The sequence below is a fragment of the Oncorhynchus masou genome, chromosome 6 (assembly GCF_036934945.1).
Source record: "Oncorhynchus masou masou isolate Uvic2021 chromosome 6, UVic_Omas_1.1, whole genome shotgun sequence".
Classification (NCBI taxonomy): domain Eukaryota; kingdom Metazoa; phylum Chordata; class Actinopteri; order Salmoniformes; family Salmonidae; genus Oncorhynchus; species Oncorhynchus masou.
This window is the reverse complement of record NC_088217.1, coordinates 17,966,021-17,990,206: the sequence shown is the minus strand read 5'-3', so window position 1 is coordinate 17,990,206 and position 24,186 is coordinate 17,966,021. Positions and strand designations below refer to the sequence as shown.

Genomic DNA, 24,186 nt, shown 5'->3' with positions numbered 1-24,186 from the left:
ACTCATTTCAACACCATTGTGACCATTTAAGGTGTACAGCTGTACTCATTTCAACACCATTGTGACCATTTAAGGTGTACAGCTGTACTCATTTCAACACCATTGTGAACATTTAAGGTGTACAGCTGTACTCATTTCAACTCCATTGTGACCATTTAAGGTGTACAGCTGTACTCATTTCAACACCATTGTGACCATTTAAGGTGTACAGCTGTACTCATTTCAACACCATTGTGACCATTTAAGGTGTACAGCTGTACTCATTTCAACACCATTGTGACCATTTATGGTGTACAGCTGTACTCATTTCAACACCATTGTGACCATTTATGGTGTACAACTGTACTCATTTCAACACCATTGTGACCATTTAAGGTGTACAGCTGTACTCATTTCAACACCATTATGACCATTTAAGGTGTACAGCTGTACTCATTTCAACACCATTATGACCATTTAAGGTGTACAGCTGTACTCATTTCAACACCATTATGATCATTTAAGGTGTACAGCTGTACTCATTTCAACACCATTGTGACTATTTAAGGTGTACAGCTGTACTCATTTCAACACCATTGTGACCATTTATGATGTACAACTGTACTCATTTCAACACCATTTTGACCATTTAAGGTGTACAGCTGTACTCATTTCAACACCATTATGACCATTTAAGGTGTACAGCTGTACTCATTTCAACACCATTGTGACCATTTAAGGTGTACAGCTGTACTCATTTCAACACCATTGTGACCATTTAAGGTGTACAACTGTACTCATTTCAACACCATTATGACCATTTAAGGTGTACAGCTGTACTCATTTCAACACCATTTTGACCATTTAAGGTGTACAGCTGTACTCATTTCAACACCATTATGACCATTTAAGGTGTACAGCTGTACTCATTTCAACACCATTGTGACCATTTAAGGTGTACAGCTGTACTCATTTCAACACCATTGTGACCATTTAAGGTGTACAACTGTACTCATTTCAACACCATTATGACCATTTAAGGTGTACAGCTGTACTCATTTCAACACCATTATGACCATTTAAGGTGTACAGCTGTACTCATTTCAACACCATTATGACCATTTAAGGTGTGCAGCTGTACTCAATTCAACACCATTGTGACCATGTGTACAGCTGTACTCATTTCAACACCATTATGACCATTTAAGGTGTACAGCTGTACTCATTTCAACACCATTATGACCATTTAAGGTGTGCAGCTGTACTCATTTCAACACCATTGTGACCATTTATGGTGTACAGCTGTACTCATTTCAACACCATTGCGACCATTTAAGGTGTACAACTGTACTCTATTCAACACCATTGTGACCATGTGTGTACAGCTGTACTCATTTCAACACCATTATGACCATTTAAGGTGTACAGCTGTACTCATTTCAACACCATTATGATAATTTAAGGTGTACAGCTGTACTCAATTCAACACCATTGCGACCATGTGTGTACAGCTGTACTCATTTCAACACCATTATGACCATTTAAGGTGTACAGCTGTACTCATTTCAACACCATTATGACCATTTAAGGTGTGCAGCTGTACTCATTTCAACACCATTGTGACCATTTATGGTGTACAGCTGTACTCATTTCAACACCATTGTGACCATTTAAGGTGTACAACCGTACTCAATTCAACACCATTGTGACCATGTGTGTACAGCTGTACTCATTTCAACACCATTATGACCATTTAAGGTGTACAGCTGTACTCATTTCAACACCATTATGACCATTTAAGGTGTACAGCTGTACTCATTTCAACACCATTGTGACCATGTGTGTACGGCTGTACTCATTTCAACACCATTATGACCATTTAAGGTGTACAGCTGTACTCATTTCAACACCATTATGACCATTTAAGGTGTACAGCTGTACTCATTTCAACACCATTGTGACCATTTAAGGTGTACAGCTGTACTCATTTCAACACCATTATGATAATTTAAGGTGTACAACTGTACTCATTTCAACACCATTGTGACCATTTAAGGTGTACAGCTGTACTCATTTCAACACCATTATGACCATTTAAGGTGTACAGCTGTACTCATTTCAACACCATTGTGACCATTTAAGGTGTACAGCTGTACTCATTTCAACACCATTGTGACCATTTAAGGTGTACAACTGTACTCATTTCAACACCATTGTGACCATGTAAGGTGTACAGCTGTACTCATTTCAACACCATTATGACCATTTAAGGTGTACAGCTGTACTCATTTCAACACCATTATGACAATTTAAGGTGTACAGCTGTACTCATTTCAACACCATTATGACCATTTAAGGTGTACAGCTGTACTCATTTCAACACCATTGTGACCATTTATGGTGTACAGCTGTACTCATTTGAACACCATTGTGACCATTTAAGGTGTACAGCTGTACTCATTTCAACACCATTATGACCATTTAAGTGTACAGCTGTACTCATTTCAACACCATTGTGACCATTTAAGGTGTACAGCTGTACTCATTTCAACACCATTATGACCATTTAAGGTGTACAGCTGTACTCATTTCAACACCATTATGACCATTTAAGGTGTACAGCTGTACTCATTTCAACACCATTGTGACCATTTAAGGTGTACAGCTGTACTCATTTCAACACCATTATGACCATTTAAGGTGTACAGCTGTACTCATTTCAACACCATTTTGACCATTTAAGGTGTACAGCTGTACTCATTTCAACACCATTATGACCATTTAAGGTGTACAGCTGTACTCATTTCAACACCATTGTGACCATTTAAGGTGTACAGCTGTACTCATTTCAACACCATTGTGACCATTTAAGGTGTACAACTGTACTCAATTCAACACCATTGTGACCATGTGTGTACAGCTGTACTCATTTCAACACCATTATGACCATTTAAGGTGTACAGCTGTACTCAATTCAACACCATTATGACCATTTAAGTGTACAGCTGTACTCATTTCAACACCATTGTGACCATGTGTGTACAGCTGTACTCATTTCAACACCATTATGACCATTTAAGGTGTACAGCTGTACTCATTTCAACACCATTATGACCATTTAAGGTGTGCAGCTGTACTCAATTCAACACCATTGTGACCATGTGTGTACAGCTGTACTCATTTCAACACCATTATGACCATTTCTTCTGTTACAGCTGTACTCATTTGACCACCATTATGACCATTTAGAAGTGTGCAGCTGTTTTCATTTCAACACCATTATGACCATTTAAGGTGTACAGCTGTACTCATTTCAACACCATTGCGACCATTTAAGGTGTACAACTGTACTCAATTCTCATTTCAACACCATTAATGACCATTTAAGGTGTGCAGCTGTAAAACATTTCAACACCATTGTTGACCATTTAAGGTGTACAGATGTTTTCATTTAAACACCATTATGATAATTTAATTGTTTTCTGTACAACTGTACTCATTTCAACATCTCATTGTGCCCATTTAAGGTGTTTTTTCAACTGTACTCATTTCAACACCATTGTTTTCCATGGAGAACAGCTGTACTATTTCACCAAATTATCCATACAGTTGTGTCAATTTTTTGTATTTTTCAAGTTGGGTGTAAACGGTGTGAAATGGTTAGCTAGTTAGCGGGGTAAATGTTAATAGCATTTCAATCAGTGACGTCACTCGCTCTGAGACCTTGAAGTAGTTGTTCCCCTTGCTCTGAGCGATGGGTATCGATGCTTCGAGGGTGGCTGTTGTCGATGTGTGCAGAGGGTCCCTTGTTCGAGCCCAGGTAGTGGCGAGGAGAGGGACAGAAGCAAAACTGTTACACAGGCACCATTTTCAAATCTGGAGAATCTCCACTTTCTAATTATGCAAAGTCTGGGCAGCGAGAACCACAGACCCGACCAGAAATATAGACCAGAAATATAAGTCTTTATTTTTTCATTATGCAGACATAAGCACATTTGACACCATCGAGGTGCGGATGTTAACTTTCTAGACGTTCTTTCTACACAAGTAGTTTTTTTCCCAGTTTCATCCGATTAACAGATTGCAGTGGTAAAATAAATAGGAATATATATTTTTAATTCTTTTTTTTACCCCCTCTTTCTCCCCAATTTCATGGTATCCAATTGTTAGTAGTTACTGTCTTGTCTCATTGCTACAACTCCCGTATGGGCTCGGGAGAGACTAAGGTCGAGAGTCATGCGTCCTCCGAAACACAACCCAACCGCACTGCTTCTTAACACAGCGTGCATCCAACCTGGAAGCCAGCCGCACCAATGTGTCGGAGGAAACACCGTACACCTAGTGACCTGGTCAGCGTGCACTGCGCCCGGCCCGCCACAGGAGTCGCTAGAGCGATGAGACAAGGATATCCCTACAGGCCAAACCCTCCCTAACCCGGACGACGCTTGGCCAATTGTGCGTACTGTATAGCATGCTTTTGTGGCTGAACTCTGTTCTCAGATTATTGAATATTGTGCTTTTGCCGTAAAGCTTTTTTGAAATCTGACACAGCGGTTGCATTAAGAACAAGTTTATCTTTAATTCTATGTAAAACATGCATCTTTCATCAAAGTTTATGATGAGTATTTCTGTTATTTGATGTGGCTCTCTGCAATTGCTCAGGATGTTTTGGAGGCATTTCTGAACATGGCGCCAATGTAAACTGAGGTTTTTGGATATAAATATGAACTTGATCGAACAAAACATACATGTATTATGTAACATTGAGTCCTGGGAGTGTCATCTGATGAAGATCAAAGGTTAGTGATTCATTTAATCTATATTTATGTTTTTTGTGACACCTCTCTTTGGTTGTAAAATGGCTGAATGCTTTCTGTGACTAGTTGCTGACCTAACATAATGATATGTTCTGCTTTCGCCGAAAAGCCTTTTTGAAATCGGACACTGTGGTTGGAGTAATGAGAAGTGTATCTTTAAAATGGTGTAAAATACTTGTATGGTTGAGGAATTGTAATTATGAGATTTATTGTTTTGAATTTGGCACCCTGCAATTTCACTGGCTGTTGAACTAGATAGCATATAGTTAAGATGCTGGCAAGTTTGATGTATAACTACTAATGTTAGATAGCTAGCTAACATACCGGTAGATACTGCAGTAATGATATGCTATGTTGTTTGTAAGGACAGGGTAGCGAACAAATTGTCAGCTAACATAACATGTAAGCTAACTTATTTGAAAGTCATTACTTTTTTACATTGAGCAGCAAGCTACCCTTTGGTTGTTAGGGCAAATCTGGTCTGTGATCGGAGGTTGGATTTGCACACCGAGCTCGGCTTTTTAGACTATTCTTTAGTAAAGGTTGAATAGTCTATTGTTCAGCTATTAGCCCTCCGCCCCAATTTGCAACAAATTGTTGTTCCCATCTCATACTTTTCCCTCTTCCACACATCATTCCGCTCCTGAGTAGCTCGCTTGTGGGTGTACTGGCAGGATATGGCAGCATCTTCGGTTGTGCGTCAAGAATTCTGCATGCACGTTTGCACATTTGTGTGAAGGTGTTGTTATTCACAGGCAAATTGTTTTATGCCATGGAGGTACATGTCATGTGTCTTTTTGTCGAGAGCAAAACCTTTATTTTCAATCAAAAATAATTGTTCTGAAAGCAACTTTTTTCCGACACAAAGGAAGTCAAAGCGGACAACTACGAAGATGGCATCTCAGGTAAGCAGCACTGGACTGTATTGACATATCCTAACATGACATCTGCTGCTTTAGATTGAACGGTCATATCTCAGGTATTGTTTTCATATCTATAAAAAATAAGCTGTTTTTTTTTTACTTTCAGAGAGCGAGCTGATAAAGGGTTCAAAAATGTTGACATTGCCACATGTTCACTGTCCGAGGAACAGGACGTGGAAGCTTTAATGCTGGCAAAAGTGTCCATAACCAGAGGTAATTAAATTGTTCTGTGTTATTTTTCTCCATCTCTGCCTGTCTTGTTGTACATGGAACCTGTCTCACATGCATTAATTAAAAATACCTTAAATGTCAGCTGCTAATTTTCAGATTTACACCACATAAACACAGTCCAGAGAAAATGGTTATCTGTTGCTGCCAAGTCATGATTTCCCTGGGGATTAGCCTAGTGTGGAACCCAGGTGAGACCACACACACACACACACACACACACACACACACAACAGTCTCTCTACTTAACTTTATCCCTGTCCTCCTTCTCCTTCCAGCTTTACAGACATAGATGTAGTAGTCCCAGAGTGACTGACCATGTTAGAGAAAAATCATGCCATCTCTCTATCCATCTGTCACTCGTCTGCAGGTATGTTTTGACGTGAGAAGAAGAAGTCAGTCAGTCCCGTCATCGCCACGTCACCCGATAACCTTTTGGCAAACTGGGGGCCCAAGGCTGGTTAGGAGACACCGCAATTGTGATGAACTGAGAGAATATTAGGGTAGCACTGTAATTCATGAAGTATATGCTGTCTGCCGCTGTTCTTGCCTCTTTCCCTTTCTGTCTTCTACACCTCTTTCCCCACCTCGTCTTTCTTCCCTGTTTTATAATGCACACCATATGTGCATGGAAGTACAGACTGAACTTGTATTTATAATAGTACAATTATCATAATTATAATGCATTTATGTATTTATAACACCTGGATAATGAACTTCTTTCAATAAAGTGTTTCACATTCTCCACGGATTGGAATACTATCCTGTGTCCTCAGATTAATGCAGATGAAGGGAGTTAGATATGCATAGTTTTTTTTCTGTATGTATGAATTACAAATCAATCATGTTTCTAGTCTATTGCATAGTTACAATATGTAATCATTGATGTCCCAGGAGCAGGAGTGGTAAACACTGAAGTGTATAATTGTAATACATACATGCAGACACAGCCTCATTCAAATAATGGACTTTGATATGACTGAAAAAGAATGTCTCAGAGATTCATACCTGAACCGCACCTTTATTTGCCAAGGAAGAGTACATGATCAGTGAATATATTCAATGTACAGGCTACAATGTGGGAATCTCAACAGTACATGTATATAGGACTTGCATCCTTGGCACAATAAAGTTATTACATTCTACTCTATAAATATGTAACAGTATAGCTTCCGTCCCTCTCCTTACCACTACCTGCGCTCGAACCAGACACCCTCTGCACACATCGGCAACAGCCACCCTCAAAGCATCGTTACCCATCGCTCAGAGCAAGGGGAACAACGACTTCAAGGTCTCAGAGCGAGTGATGTCACCGATTTAAACGCTATAAGCTCGCACCCTGCTAACTAGCTAGCCATTTCACACCGGTTACACATAGGCTTCATTAATGACATTCAGACTTGAAGTTGATACAACAACTATGATAGCAGAGGTTCATAGTTCTGAACTAATATTCATACATTTCAGGGTCCATACACAGATTGGCTACACATCCATAGGCATACAGATATTTTATCCTCCACTACGCAATAAGCAAGTAAATAGTTAGCTATGTTACTTCAGCTGCAAGGCAAGCTTACACAATTGTATATTCAATTTGTAGTAAAGGCTTTAGCTAGCTAGATTCTTTACATCCACTGTTTCACAAGACGACAGGCTGGTTTTCCCAGGAGTCCCTAAAGCATTAAACAACACAAATTACAAATTAATTCTCCCAACACTAGCTAGCTGGCTAATGTTAGCAAGTCAGATAACTTGCTAAATAGAGATTTTTGTAAATTAACTTTATGAAAAAAAATATGTACAAACGTTTGTCTCTACATTAACATATTCCTCTCAATTGTACATTTTGTCAGCCATCCTCACTCAGGGACCAGTGGCACGCATCAAAATTTGTCATTGGAACCACTCAATATGATTGGCCATAAAAACCTTGGGATTCAAATGCATAATGAGTGCTCTAACGCCCCCTTGTGGTGGTCTGGATCAATGAAGCCATGATGCTGGGTACCTCTAAGTCCCGCAGTGCATGCTCGCAGGAACCACTGTATAGGGTGTACAGCTGTACCCATTTCAACACCATTATGACCATATGGAGCGACAGGGTAGCCTAGTGGTTAGAGACTAGTAAACGGAATGTTGCAAGTTCAAACCCCCGAGCTGACAAGGTACAAATCTGTCGTTCTGCCCTTGAACAGGCAGTTAATCCACTGTTCCTAGGCCGTCATTGAAAATAAGAATTTGTTCTTAACTGACTTGCCTAGTTAAATAAAGGTAAGATAAAAAATAAATAAAAATAAGGTGTACAGCTGTACCCACCGAGAGTGAGTGAACAAGCGAGCGAGATAGGCTGAGATGAATGCAATACACAGTCCGGTGTGGGTGTGTGTGCTCTGTATTGCCACGCACGGTGGATCAGTGGGGGGAAACCCAGCCAAGCCTCTGTCTTCCCTGTGGGACCTAGCACTGCATACAGCATCCGATCAACCCTCTCTCAATGAATTAGTGTCTAAGTTTGTGTGTGCGTGCCGCAGCCACTCGTTTGAGTGACATTTCACAAATTCCAGGGACAGGGCTAATGATGTCCCTGTTGGACTAAATCAAATCACTCAGAAGTTCCAGGAAGAAAGCAGGGTGAGTATGGGAACTGGGTTCAGTCAAGACGCGTCACACCGCCTCTCGCTAATTACCATTGTTCTAAAGATGGCCCCAGGGAGAAGTTGTCGAATGGGACTGAACCGAAATGCCAGCATCATGGCAGAGAGGTGTTGAGAAAGGCCCAAGGCAAAGCACAATGTCAGAGGTCAGCAGACTAGCTATTAATTGTATAGCATTCCAATGTATATCCTGTTGTAGTATTACAGTATAACTGTAGTATATTTCAACAGCACACATACAGTGGGGCAAAAAAGTATTCAGTCAGCCACCAATTGTGCAAGTTCTCCCACTTAAAAATATGAGAGACGCCTGTAATTTTCATCATAGGAACACATCAACTTTGACAGACAAAATGAGGGGGAAAAAAATCTGAAAATCACATTGTAGGATTTATTATGAATTTATTTGCAAATGGTGGAAAATAAGTATATGGTCACCTACAAACAAGCAAGATTTCTGGCTCTCACAGACCATCGATATAGGGGACGCTCTTTTAATTTTTGGATAAAAAAAGATATTTTGTCACAAAAAGATGCTCGACTATGCATATAATTGACAGCTTTGGAAAAAAAACACTGATGTTTCCAAAACTGCAACGATATTATCTGTGAGTGCCCAGAACTAATGCTACAGGCGAAAACAAGATGAAATTTCATACAGGAAATGCCACGGATTTTGAATGTGCTTTGTTCCAATGTCTCCTTATATGGCTGTGAATGCGCCAGGAATGAGCCTACACTTTCTGCCGTTTCTCCAAGGTGTCTGCAGCATTGTGACGTATTTGTAGACATATCATTGGAAGATTGACCATAAGAGACTACATTTACCAGGCGTCCGCTTGGTGTCCTCCGTCAAAATTATTGCGCGATCACCAGCTGCGTCCACTTTTCCATTGGGTTCAGAGGAGAAAGGCAACTGCCACAAATGATTTATCATCGAATAGATATGTGAAAAACACCTTGAGGATTGATTCTAAACAACGTTTGCCATGTTTGTCGATATTATGGAGTTAATTTGGAAAAAAGTTTGGCATGGTAATGACTGAATTTTCGGGGGTTTTTCTTAGCCAAAACAGAGCGATGTCTCCTACACAAATAATCTTTTTGGAAAAACTGAACATTTGCTATCTAACTGAGTCTCCTCATTGAAAACATCCGAAGTTCTTCAAAGGCAAATGATTTTATTTGAATGCTTTTCTTGTTTTTGTGAAAATGTTGCCTGCTGAATGCTAGGCTTAATGCTATGCTAGCTATCAATACTCTTACACAAATGCTTGTGTAGCTATGGTTGAAAAGCATATTTTGAAAATCTGAGATGACAGTGTTAACAAAAGGCTAAGCTTGTGAGCCAATATATTTATTTCATTTCATTTGCGATTTTCATGAATAGTTAATTTTGCGTTATGCTAATGAGCTTGAGGCTATGATTATGCTCCCGGATACGGGATTGCTCGACGCTAGAGGTTAAGAGGCTCCTCTGTCCTCCACTCGTTACCTGTATTAATGGCACCTGTTTGAACTTGTCATCAGTATAAAAGACACCTGTCCACAACCTCAGTCACACTCCAAACTCTGCTATGGCCAAGACCAAAGAGCTGTCAAAGGACACCAGAATCAAAATTGTAGACCTGCACCAGGCTGGGAAGACTGAATCTGCAATAGGTAAGCAGCTTGTTTTGAAGAAATCAACTGTGGGAGCAATTATTAGGAAATGAAAGACATACAAGACCACTGATAATCTCCCTCGATCTGGGGCTCCACGCAAGATCTCACCCCGTGGGGTCAAAATGATCACAAGAACGGTGAGCAAAAATCTCAGAACCACGCGGGGGGACCTAGTGAATGACCTGCACAGAGCTGGGACCAAAGTAACAAAGCCTACCATCAGTAACACACTACGCCGCCAGGGACTCAAATCCTGCAGTGCCAGACGTGTCCCCCTGCTTAAGCCAGCACATGTCCAGGCCCGTCTGAAGTTTGCTAGAGAGCATTTGGATGATCCAGAATTGGATTGGGAGAATGTCAAATGGTCAGATAAACCAAAATATAACTTTTTGGTAAAAACTCATCTTGTTGTGTTTGTAGGACAAAGAATGCTGAGTTGCATCCAAAGAACTGTGAAGCATGGGGGTGGAAACATCATGCTTTGGGGCTGTTTTTCTGCAAAGGGACCAGGACGACTGATCCGTGTAAAGGAAAGAATGAATGGGGCCATGTATCGTGAGATTTTGAGTGAAAACCTCCTTCCATCAGCAAGGGCATTGAAGATGAAACGTGGCTGGGTCTTTCAGCATAACAATGATCCCAAACACACCGCCCGGGCAACAAAGGAGTGGCTTCGTAAGAAGAATTTCAAGGTCTTGGAGTGGCCTAGCCAGTCTCCAGATCTCAACCCCATAGAAAATCTTTGGAGGGAGTTGAAAGTCTGTCTTGCCCAGCAACAGCCCCAAAACATCACTGCTCTAGAGGAGATCTGCATGGAGGAATGGGCCAAAATACCAGCAACAGTGTGTGAAAACAGTGTGTGAAGACTTACAGAAAACGTTTGACCTCTGTCATTGCCAACAAAGGGTATATAACAAAGTATTGAGATAAACTTTTGTTATTGACCAAATACTTATTTTCCACCATAATTTACAAATAAATTCATTAATAATCCTACCATGTGATTTTCTGGATTTTTTTTTATCTCATTTTGTCTGTCATAGATGAAGTGAACCTATGATGAAAATTACAGGCCTCTCATCTTTTTAAGTGGGATAACTTGCACAATTGGTGGATGACTAAATACTTTTTTGCCCCACTGTATGTTGCCAAAAGCTCTAGAGGATACTGGGGCTGGGAATGGCCAGGGACCTCGCGATACGACATTATCACCATATTTCGATGCCGATACGATATGTATTGAATTGCCAGGGACATCATAATACGATATTAACACCATACTTAAATGCCGATATGATATGTATTGAGATTATCATGATTATATATGCATTGCAATTCGATAATAGGATGATGTTCCAAACATATTTCTCACTACATGTCTGCTGCAGAGGGACAAGAGAGATCATGAGATGTTTTTATGTTAATCAGTCATGGAGAAAAAAAAGTGCTGAAAACATGTTGGCTCACTACTTAAAAAGATAGCTTTTTCTCTATTTCTATTTTTTTATCGAGTCAGAATCTATATAAAATTGTCCAAAATACAATTGTGAAATGTAACTATAGATTTTCTCCCTCATCACTACTAGCTATGTGGGTATATGTGCATGGGCTATGCATGCACCCTTCGCCAACATCTATCTGATGCAAAATCATGATAATTGAAGTCTGGCTGTCCCAGAATGGTGCCAGAGGGGATGGCTGCCATTTTACGGGCTCCTAACCAACTGTGCTATTTTGTAAAGTATTGTTTTTGCGTTGTTAGTTACTTAATTTGTACATAAATGTTGTTGATACCGTTTCTTAGTTTCTGACCATCAGAACAGGGATTACTAACCCCGAACCGGACAAAGATTTTTTATTTAATCAGTCCGACGCAAAGGATATACTGCTCTCCAGTGACGAGGCCCAAATCCCCGTCATTTGCAATAAGAAAAGGCAGAAATAGAGGGAGAAGGTCGGGGTGCCTTGTTAGGATTCGTAGGCGAGTTAGTAAATCGCCATTACCACCGGTTCTATTGGCCAATGTGCAATCACTGGAAAACAAACCTGATGATCTAAGGTCGAGACTATCCTACCAACGGGACATTAAAAACTGTGATGTCTTATGTTTCACCGAGTCGTGGCTAAACAACGACACGAAGAGCATAGAGCTGGCTGGGTTTTCTGTGCATCGGCAGGACAGAGCAGCTATGAGGCAAGGTTGTGTGTCCATTTGTCAATAACAGCTGGTGCATGATGTCTAATATTAAAGAAGTCTCGAGATATGGCATGCCTAATGTAGAGTACCTCATGATAAGCTGTAGACCATATTTTCTACCAAGAGAGTTCAACTATATTATTCGTAGCCATCTATTTACCGCCACAAACCCATACAGGCACAAAGACCGCACTCAACAAGTTTTGTAAGACCATAAGCAAATAAGAAAATGCTCATTCAGAAGTGGCGCTCCTAGTGTCCAGGGACTTTAAAGCTGGCAAACTTAAATCTGTTTTACCTTATTTCTACCAGCATGTCACGTGCAACCAGAGGAAAAAAAACTTGACCTTTACCTTTACGCCACACACAGAGACGCATACAAAGCTCTCCCTCCAGTTGGCAAATCTGACCATAACTCTATCCTCCTGATTCCTGCTTAAAAGCAAAAACTAAAGTAGGAAGTACGAGTTACTCTCTCAATATGGAATTGGTCAGAACTCGCAGATGGTACGCTACAGGACTTTTTGCTAGCACAGAGTGGTATATGTTCCGTGACTCATCCAATGGCATTGCCAGGACTGAGGTGATATCCAATGGTATATCATCTCAGTCACCGGTTTCATCAATAAGTGCATTGATAACGTCATCCACACAGTGACCGTACGTACATATCCCAACCAGAAGCCATGGATTACAGGCATCAGCCGCACCGAGCTAAAGGCTAGAGATGCCGCTTTCAAGGAGCAGGACACTAATCCTGACGCTTATAAGAAATTCTGCTATGCCTTCAGACAAACCATCAAACAGGCAAAGCGTCAATACAGGAATAAGATTGAATCCAACTACACCAGCTCAGATGCTTGTCAGATGTGGCAGGGCTTTCAAACTATTTCGGACTATAAAAGGAAAACCCAGCCACGAACTGCCCAGTGACACAAGCCTACCAGACAAGCTAAATGCCTTTTATGCTCGCTTCAAGACATGCAACACTGAAGCATGTACGAGAGCACCAGCCGTTCCGGACCACAGTGTGATCATGCTATCTGTAGCAGATGTGAGAAAGACCTATAAACAGGTCAACAATCACAAGGCCGTGGGGCCAAACGGACTACCAGGGCATGTACTCAGACAATGCGCGGACCAACTGGCAAGTGTCTTCAATGATATTTTCAACTTCTCCCTGACCGAGTCTGTAATACCCACATGTTTCAAGCAGACCACCATAGTCCCTGTGCCCAAGAATGCGAAGGAAACCTGCCTAAATGATAACCAACCCATAGCACTCAAGTCGGTAGCCATGGTAGGCAACAACACATCTGCCACGCTGATCCTCAACACCGGGGCACCACAGGGGTGCGTGCTTAGTTCCCTCCTGTACTCCCTGCAATGTGGTGCCAGGGCAACAACCTCTCCCTCTACGTGAGCAAGACAAAGGAGAGATCGTGAACTAGAGGAAAACGAGGGCCGAACAGGCCACCATTAACATTGACGCGGCAGTAGTGGAGTGTGTCGAGAGATTCCTTGGCCTCCACATCACCAACAATCTATCATGGTCCAAACATACCAAGAAAGTTGTGAAGGCACAACACCCCCCCCCTTGAAAATATTTGGCATGGGTCCCCAGATCCTTAAAAAGTTATACAGCTGCACCAGAGGGCATCCTGACCGGTTGCATCACTGGCTGGTATGGAAACTGCTAGGCATTTGACTGTAAGGCGCTACAGAGGGTAGTGCGTATGGCCCAAAATACCACTGGGGCCTAGCTTCCTACCATCCAAGACCTATATACTAGGCGGTGTTAGAGGAAGGCCCACAAAATTGTCTAAGACTCCAGTCACCCAAGTCATAACCTCACACTCAATGTCAACAAAACTAAGGAGATGATTGTGGACTTCAGGAAACAGCAGAGGGAACACCCCCTATCCACATCGATGGAACAGTAGTGGAGAGGGTAGTAAGTTTTAAGTTCCTCGGCATACACATCACAGACAAACTGAATTGGTCCACTCACACAGACAGCATCGTGAAGAAGGCGCAGCAGCGCCTCTTCAACCTCAGGAGGCTGAAGAAATTCGGCTTGTCACCAAAAGCACTCACAAACTTCTACAGATGCACAATCGAGAGCATCCTGGCGGGCTGTATCAACGCCTGGTACGGCAACTGCTCCGCCCACAACCGTAAGGCTCTCCAGAGGGTAGTGAGGTCTGCACAACGCATCACCGGGGGCAAACTACCTGCCCTCCAGGACACCTACACCACCCGATGTTACATGAAGGCCATAAAGATCATCAAGGACAACAACCACCCGAGCCACTGCCTGTTCACCCCGCTATCATCCAGAAGGCGAGGTCAGTACAGGTGCATCAAAGCTGGGACCGAGAGACTGAAAAACAGCTTCTATCTAAAGGCCATCAGACTGTTAAACAGCCACCACTAACATTGAGTGGCTGCTGCCAACACACTGACTCAACTCCAGCCACTTTAATAATGGGAAATGGAAAATATATCACTAGCCACTTTAAACAATGCTACTTAATATAATGTTTACATACCCTACATTATTCATCTCATATGTATACGTATATACTGTACACTATATAATCTACTGCATCTTTATGTAATACTTGTATCACTAGCCACTTTAACTATGCCACTTTGTTTACATACTCATCTCATATGTATATACTGTACTCGATACCATCTACTGTATCTTGCCTATGCTGCTCTTTACCATCACTCATTCACATATCTTTATGTACATATTCTTTATCCCCTTACACTTGTGTGTATAAGACAGTAGTTTTGGAATTGTTAGTTAGATTACTTGTTGGTTATTATTGCATTGTCGGAACTAGAAGCACAAGCATTTCGCTACACTCGCATTAACATCTACTAACCATGTGTATGTGACAAATAAAATTTGATTTGATTTGAGTGTGTTGGCGTGTCAGTGTGCAGGAGTGTGTAGAGTCCTGTGAGTGTGCATAAAGACTATAAATAAAATACAAGGGTCAACTCAGATAGCCATTCTGTTAGAAGCTGTTCAGGAGCATGTTGGTGTCAGGCTTGATGCACCTGTACTGCTTACCGTGTGAAATCAGAGAGAACAGTCTATGTCTATTACTGTTATAAGCTAGTAGTATTATCATTATAGGACTCAAACCAAGGTCCATGTGTATGTGACAAATAAAATTTGATTTGATTTGATTTTGATTCATAGACTATTTTCACTGCTACCGCACAGCAAGTGGTACAGGAGAGCCAAGTCTGGGCTGCTGAACAATTAATCAAATGCCACCTGGACTATTTACATTGACCCCCCTCCTTTGTTTTTAAACTGCTGCTACTTGCTGTTTACTATCTATGCATAGTCACTTTACCTCTACCTACATGTACCAACAACCTCAACCTTCTTGTACCACAGCACATTTACTTGGTATTCCCTGTATATAGCCTCGTTATTGTTATCTAATTTTATTGCTTAACTTATTTTAAATTGACTTTAGTTCACTTAGTTAATATTTTCTATTAACTATTTCTTGAACTGCATTGTTGAGGGCTTGTAAATTAGCATTTCATGGTAAGGTCGACACCTGTTGTATAAGGCGCATGTGACAAATAAAATTTAATTCGGCTGAAACTACGGTCTCTTCAAGTTTGACAGATGTTCAGTGAGATTACAGTATGCCTTGCCCTTGTCTAACCACAAGGTGTGCCATTACAGAGCTTAGGCCTTATGTTCAATACTGTATGAAAATACATAATAGGAATCAAAGATGACCGAATTCGTGGGGCATAGCAGAATTGAATCAGAGAATCAGATGATGATCAATATTGTTTGTCTTTTCCTACCACTACTACCACTAACTTTGCTGATAACTTCTTAAAAAAATATACTTGCTACGCCTGTGATATGTGGTTGTCCCACCTAGCTATCTTAAGATGAATGCACTAACTGTATGTTGCCCTGGATAAGAGCTTATGCAAAATGACTCAAATGTAAATGTATTCAGAGGGCCACAGGCCTCACTGAGTTGTGATGCAGGCATAGCAGAACTGAATCAGATCGAGATCAGTAGCGTTAAGAAGGCCACAGGACTCACTGAGTTGATGCAGGCCAGTTCCTTGTTGAGCAGCCAGGGTAGTGAGAGCTTCCCCTCTCCCCGGTAGCAGGACTGGATGCGCTCCTTGATCTTCTCCTTGATGCAGCGCAGTGTGAACAGGCACAGGGCTGACTCCTTGGGCGGCTTGGCCCGGTTCTTCTGGCCCTGCGAGAACACAGTGAACAGGATGTCCTCGTCTTCGGAAATTCCTAAGGAGTCAGCCAACTGCTTGCCGGGACGGCTGAGGTAGGCGTCTTGGACAAGACGATACTCCACCCCATCCTTGGTGCAGCCGATGGGGAACTCCACGTACGAGTAGAACTTTGAGTCGTCCACACAGAGGCGGACAATCTTAGATGTGAAGAACTGTTCGCCAGAGGCGTCAGGCGAAGTGAGCTGAGTGTCCAGCTGCATGGTCAGGTAGTAGACAAAATGTTCGCTGCTGAAGCCGTAGATATAGTAGATGTCAAATGCAGGGAATTTGCTGAGAGTGTCCGAAGGGATCTTGAGCTGCGAGGAGACAAACTCATCCTGATAGACAAAGCTGAACATGTCAGCGTTCTCCTCGTTGGACATCAGCTTGCGGCTGGAGAGCGTGGGGAAGTACTCGGACTTGCCGTCAATGGGTGTGCCGATGAAGAGCTTGCTGGCGGGGCTGTGCTGGGATGTGATGATGACCCCAGACATGGTGCCAGACTCGGTCACGCTGGACAGGTAGTGCTCCTTACGGTGGTGCGGCTCACCCAGTTTGAACAGGTCGTCCAGCCTGAGGAACTGACAGATTCCCTGGGAGGTGCTCCCACAGGCGATGAGTCGATTCTGGGCATAGTCGATGAGAAGCAACTTGTTGACGTTGTTGGTCTGGGCAAGGTCGTGGGGGCACGACTGGACGCTGGGCGGGGGATAGCACTTCTCGTTATCCGCCACGGGGCCAGTCATGTGGCTCCGTAGCTTGGTAAGGTTGCTAGAGAGCTTGAAGATCCAGTTGACCGTGCCAACGTAAACCTCACCCGTCTTGTTGTGGATGGCCAGGTGTGTCAGCCCCCAGTCTGGTGGGGAGAAGGATTTGAAGGGCTGGGGTTGACCTCTGGTCAAGGACGGGACTGTCAAGAGGACCAGCACCCCCAGAAGGAGCAGGTTCCCCAGGCGAGGAGCAACGAGTGACCTCAATAGGGGCCACATATCTGGGGGTTGCAGGAGACAAGTCTGGGGGAAGGGATGGGGAAGGTGGGTGGGTTCACTTCGGCACCTAGTCCGGATCTGTTTATGTCCTAGCTTATATTCCCCTGGAAGGAGGCTGGATGGGCCGAGGGTAAGAGGGGGAAAGCTCCTATTTATCCAGCGTCTTTCTCTCTGTGTTCTGAGTGTTCATCCAGAGCATCATCCACAGCAGCACGGGTGAGAGCCCTGCAAGAAATAAAACACATTATGAGTCGCAATGGAATATTTCCTATTGATTATGCATCAGCCGGAGAGCCGATAAGCAGATGAGATGCACTGCTAAATTTAGACAAAAGTTATTCAACCACCCCAGATTAATGATGCAAAGTGATATCCGTGAATGCATCATGAAGGAAGATAGCTAGCGAGAGTCACAGGAGGATTACAAAATGCACAGTACAATAATGAGTCACACGGCAATGAGTTTAAGACACACAACATCCTGCCATTAATATTTCATAAGTTCAACAGTATCGTGAAGGATCGGAGATGGTCTGCTTAGAAAATTGCCAGAGGGGGCGCCATACAGACAGCAGCAAGCCTAGAGTGGTTAGACCATTGGGCCAGTCACTGAAAGGTCCCTGGTTCGAATACCGGCGCAGACAATGTAAAACATCCGTTGATGTCCCCAAGGCAAGGCACTTAACCCTGTAAAACAACAAATTTTACTACAATTATCCAGTGCATGCGACTATAAAACTTTTTTTTTTCTATTGAAACCCTGCAAGTTGTATCCAGGTCTGCTCCCTCCCAGGCCTCCCAGTGTGTTGGTTGCTGTATGCGGTATCAGGAGGCTACCCAGCATCCCCTTCTCCCAATTAGGGCCTTGTTCTGTCAATAGCATCGAGGCATGGTTCGCTTTTAATCTGTGGCAGATCTGCAGCTCTCTGATTGCCAAAACATGTTTGCTACCCTGAGGGAGGTAGAGTAAAAACAATGATGATTCAGCACCCTTATGCTGCAATCAGGATTTAGAGTACAATATAAGCTAGAAGAAAATGAATGAATGAGATGGATATAGATTTGAGACACGTATACCACACACATCCCAGAGATATAAATTGCAGTTGTTGTCGTCGTCTGTTGTTGCGGCTCCAATAATGCAAAACCAGTTTTCCACTCCAGCCAAGGTATTGCTCGCCCACCCAACCCAGTCATCCAATCCAACCCTCCACTCCAGCCAACCCAACCCAGTCCTCCACTCCAGCCAACCCAACCCAGTCCTCCACTCCAGCCAACCCAACCCAGTCCTCCACTCCAGCCAACCCAACCCAGTCCTCCACTCCAGCCAACGCAACCCAGTCCTCCACTCCAGCCAACGCAACCCAGTCCTCCACTCCAGCCAACCCAACCTCCAACCCAGTCCTCCAACCCAACCCAGTCCTCCACTCCAGCCAACCAAACCCAGTCCTCCACTCCAGCCAACCCAACCCAGTCCTCCACTCCAGCCAACCCAACCCAGTCCTCCACTCCAGCCAACGCAACCCAGTCCTCCACTCCAGCCAACGCAACCCAGTCCTCCACTCCAGCCAACCCAACACAGTCCTCCACTCCAGCCAACCAAACCCAGTCCTCCACTCCAGCCAACCAAACCCAGTCCTCCACCCCAGCCAACCAAACCCAGTCCTCCACTCCAGCCAACCCAACCCTCCACTCCAGCCAACCCAACCCAACCCTCCATTCCAGCCAACCCAACCCTCCATTCCAGCCAACCCAACCCAGTCCTCCACTCCAGCCAACCCAACCATTCATTCCAGCCAACCCAACCCAGTCCTCCACTCCAGCCAACCCAACCCAGTCCTCCACTCCAGCCAACCCAACCCAGTCCTCCACTCCAGCCAACCCAACCCTACACTCCAGCCAACCCAACCCTACACTCCAGCCAACCCAACCCTACACTCCAGCCAACCCAACTCAGTCCTGCACTCCAGCCAACCCAACCCTACACTCCAGCCAACCCAACCCTACACTCCAGCCAACCCAACCCTACACTCCAGCCAACCCAACCCTACACTCCAGCCAACCCAACTCAGTCATCCACTCCCAGCAGTCAGATGGTAATTATCTGCTTCCCATCCAAACCGAAGTAGGCCAAATATTCTGAGTTGATGTTCCAAGGCCCACTTTGCTATTCCCGGTGTGGGAGTGGGATTGACTGGATTTAGCGGCACTTAGCCCTAATTCCACCCTCCCCCCAATTCATCATATTCTCTAATGCTTCCAAATGAAGAGACGCTCATATGTGACATGTGACATGTGCCAGCACTCACTCGGCTTCCATACATTAATTTAAATGAATCCTGTTTCATATGTTATCACAATGCCCCAAGAGTTGGATTCCCATGGCACAGAAGATCCAGGAGACACAATATGGAGAGAGGAGGAACGGGCAGGGGGATTGATTGACGGGGGAGTGGAAGTAATGGACAAGGACTTTTTTCCCTTTCTTTTGGGTGTCCTCCAGTGACAATGATGGCAGAGAGCTTTGAGCTGGCTCGCCTCAGCGCTGCTTGACAGGCCAATTAAGTTCCGACGATACCGGGACATTAGTTCTCTTGTAAATGCTGATTATGCCAAATTGTGCGCAGCAACTCTCAGAGGCCCGGCTCAATTTCACCTTGACTATGAAAGTGTCGGCGTAGGGGTATTTTATGACTGAACTGAATTGGGAAAGATGAGAAACAGTAGGGAGGGAGGAGGGGACAAAAGCATGAGAGATAGAGAAAATCAAACAGAAGGAGGGGAGGGAGAATGAGGAATGTTATTTCTTCCTTCCCTTATCTTCGGTTTTCCTCTGGAGAGTGATTGGCCTATCTGTCAATCACTCCCCAAGGATGCATGGAGGAACTACGGTCAGTTTACCAATGTGTGTGTGTGTGTGTGTGTGTGTGTGTGTGTGTGTGTGTGTGTGTGTGTGTGTGTGTGTGTGTGTGTGTGTGTGTGTGTACACATTGGAGGAAGATTCAGGGGGAAAATGTGCCTTTTTACAAACCAAAATTGAACCATTAAAACACACAGCAATTGCCACCCCCTTTCCTCCATCTACAGTGAGTGGAGGTCGGTACAAGACAGTATGGAATTGCAAACCATGGCAGCTCTAGTAACAGCAAGGTTCAGGGGGATTTGTGTCATTAAATTTCAACAAATGAAAGCCTGGACAAGATGAATGTGCTGTGAAGAGAGGGAGAAGCAGAGAGAGATGGAGAAAAAGAAAAAGGAGAGCATCTGGAGGAGGCGACGACAAGAGAAAAGTGCTGGCAGGCAGCTCCACCTGAATTTAAATAAAGACCTGGCTTTCGGCTTCATGTCGAAAAGGGATACCTAAACTAACAAATGCACAGTGCCAGCCCAGCCAGTTAGTAGATATGGCTATGCATCTAAAAAAAACATTTTTTTTTAAATATTCACCTGTGTAAGAGATTCCTCTACATAAGCAGGCACAATAAGGTGATGAGTTAGCCAATGTATTTTTTTAATTGTATTGTTCAGCGTTACAATCACGTTGCGCGCATCAAGAGCAGATGTCAATTTAAAGTGTGTGTGTGTTCATTCTTGTCATTTCCGTGAGCAAAAATGTGAGAGAACGAAAAAGAGAGAAAGTTGTCTCTAAAGTAATTCCTCTTCATTTTCAGCCAACTTGACATAACAGAGCGTAAAATAGAGCAACACATTTAATCCGCCTGTCATCTACCCAGAGTAATAAGGGGAATGCTATCACGGCAGACTGTGTCCACTGCATGCTATTGCAAAATACAATGTCAGCTCACTCACAATGGCTAATTCTATAAGATGGGAGGCTGAAATGCATGTCAGGCTTAAGCTTATGACCCTATCAATAGAGTCATCTTTAGATGGGAGAGGAGAGAGCAGGTTGGGAATGGACACAATTCTCCCAAATCCCTATGGAATTATTGACAGATGAGGAAATTGTCAATCCCTCCACAATAAAGAATCTGCCACTATGACCAGGTCAGTACAGATTTCCTCTCTCGTTTTTCAAATTTCCCTCTCTTCCTTTTACCTGTTCAGAAAATGGCTGTAAAACCAGGCTGAACGCTATATCGTGGGAAGATCAGGATAACATGTCAATCATTTGGGGCTTCAGCACGTTTCACCTTTTAACCTGTCAGTTGAGAATCTACAGAGACATCTAGGCCCGCGGTGTAATCACATTCAAAACACAAAAACAGTACCGTGAACCTTTTAACCTGTCAGTTGAGAATCTACAGAGACATCTAGGCCCGCGGTGTAATCACATTCAAAACGCAAAAACAGTACCGTGAACCTTTTAACCTGTCAGTTGAGAATCTACAGACATCTAGGCCCGCGGTGTAATCACATTCAAAACGCAGAAACAGTACCGTGAACCTTTTAACCTGTCAGTTGAGAATCTACAGAGACATCTAGGCCCGCGGTGTAATCACATTCAAAACGCAAAAACAGTACCGTGAACCTTTTAACCTGTCAGCTGAGAATCTACAGAGACATCTAGGCCCGCGCTGTAATCACATTCAAAACGCAAAAACAGTACCGTGAACCTTTTAACCTGTCAGTTGAGAATCTACAGAGACATCTAGGCCCGCGCTGTAATCACATTCAAAACGCAAAAACAGTACCGTGAACCTTTTAACCTGTCAGTTGAGAATCTACAGAGACATCTAGGCCCGCGCTGTAATCACATTCAAAACGCAAAAACAGTACCGTGAACCTTTTAACCTGTCAGTTGAGAATCTACAGAGACATCTAGGCCCGCGCTGTAATCACATTCAAAACGCAAAAACAGTACCGTGAACCTTTTAACCTGTCAGTTGAGAATCTACAGAGACATCTAGGCCCGCGCTGTAATCACATTCAAAATGCAAAAACAGTACCGTGAACCTTTTAACCTGTCAGTTGAGAATCTACAGAGACATCTAGGCCCGCGCTGTAATCACATTCAAAATGCAAAAACAGTACCGTGAACCTTTTAACCTGTCAGTTGAGAATCTACAGAGACATCTAGGCCCGCGCTGTAATCACATTCAAAACGCAAAAACAGTACCGTGAACCTTTTAACCTGTCAGCTGAGAATCTACAGAGACACCTAGGCCCGCGCTGTAATCACATTCAAAATGCAAAAACAGTACCGTGAACCTTTTAACCTGTCAGCTGAGAATCTACAGAGACACCTAGGCCCGCGCTGTAATCACATTCAAAATGCAAAAACAGTACCGTGAACCTTTTCCTTTCGGGCTTTTCAAGATTGATTGGTTTTTATATCAGAATGACCCATCGATTGTTGTCCCAACGGGCTTCAGTGTGGGTCCAGTCGGAATGGATGGGACTGGGGGGGTCACTTAAAACCTTTTGTTTCAGTTTATTTGGATTAACAGTGGTTAATGAGTGAGCTTGGGTTAGCGGGGGAGGGGTGGTATGTGTGTGTGTACATATGAGGAAGATTTAATGGGGGAAATGTGACTTTTTCCAAACCAAAAAGTTCACCATTAAAATGCAGCGTGCGAGTGTGTGTAGTCCCTGAGAAGAACATGAAGAGGGGGCAACATAATCAAACAGAATGTATAAAATCAGTTCTCTCCCTCAACCCGCTCTGTGCTCTCTCTCACCTACGCCAAATAAAATAAAATGTATTTGTCACATGCCTCGTAAACAACAGGTGTAGACTAAGAGTCAAATACTTACTTATGGGCCCTTTCCAACAACGCGCCACTTGGGCTCCCGAGTGACACAGTGGTCTAAGACACGACATCTCAAAGCAAGAGGCGTCACTGCAGTACCTGGTTCGAATCCAGGCTGCATCACATCTGGCCGTGATAAGAATTTGTTCTTAACTGACTTGCCTAGTTAAATAAAGGTTAAATAAAATAAATACAAAAAATGCAGAGAGAAATTAAATAGAGAAATAACAGAAAAGTAAAACACGTAATAAAAAAAGTTATAATAAATACACAATGAGTAACGATAACATGGCTATTATATAGACGGGTAGCCTAGTAACCAGTTGCATACACCTCTGACGGAGCCAGGCGCTAAACCTGTCCGTTCAGATAATGGCCCCCGCTCGGCCCCGGCGCACAGCTGATTTATTGCCGGTGGCATATCAATTACAGCACTTGCCGCTCGGTGAGGAGGGGAGAGAAGAAAAAATCCAAGTGACTGACTCCTCGCACAGAGCTCAAGCTAACTTTCTCCTTGCTGCATTTTTAACATGTGGGTCACATCTGTGCCATCGGTAGGAAAACCAAGCGTCGTCAGACCATCGCTGCAGTAGGTGGGAGAGAGAGAACGGTAACCACACACAGCCTCACCAACACTAGCAGTATAAAACACACACAGCCTCACCACCACGAGCAGTAGTAAGCACACAGCCACAGCGCCACTAGCAGTAGTAACCACACA

General features: G+C 43.4%; 1 protein-coding gene across 2 annotated transcripts in view; it reads right to left on the bottom strand.

Moving 5' to 3' along the window:
- LOC135541445 (plexin-A1-like) overlaps positions 1-24,186 on the bottom strand; it is a 402,887-nt gene that overhangs the window by 314,597 nt on the left and 64,104 nt on the right. For both annotated transcript variants that reach the window (XM_064967699.1, XM_064967700.1), the window contains exon 2: positions 16,570-17,976. In XM_064967699.1, coding sequence (XP_064823771.1) covers positions 16,570-17,751 — 1,182 coding nt within the window. In that variant the 5' untranslated portion in view covers positions 17,752-17,976. The remainder of the gene's footprint in view (positions 1-16,569; positions 17,977-24,186) is intronic.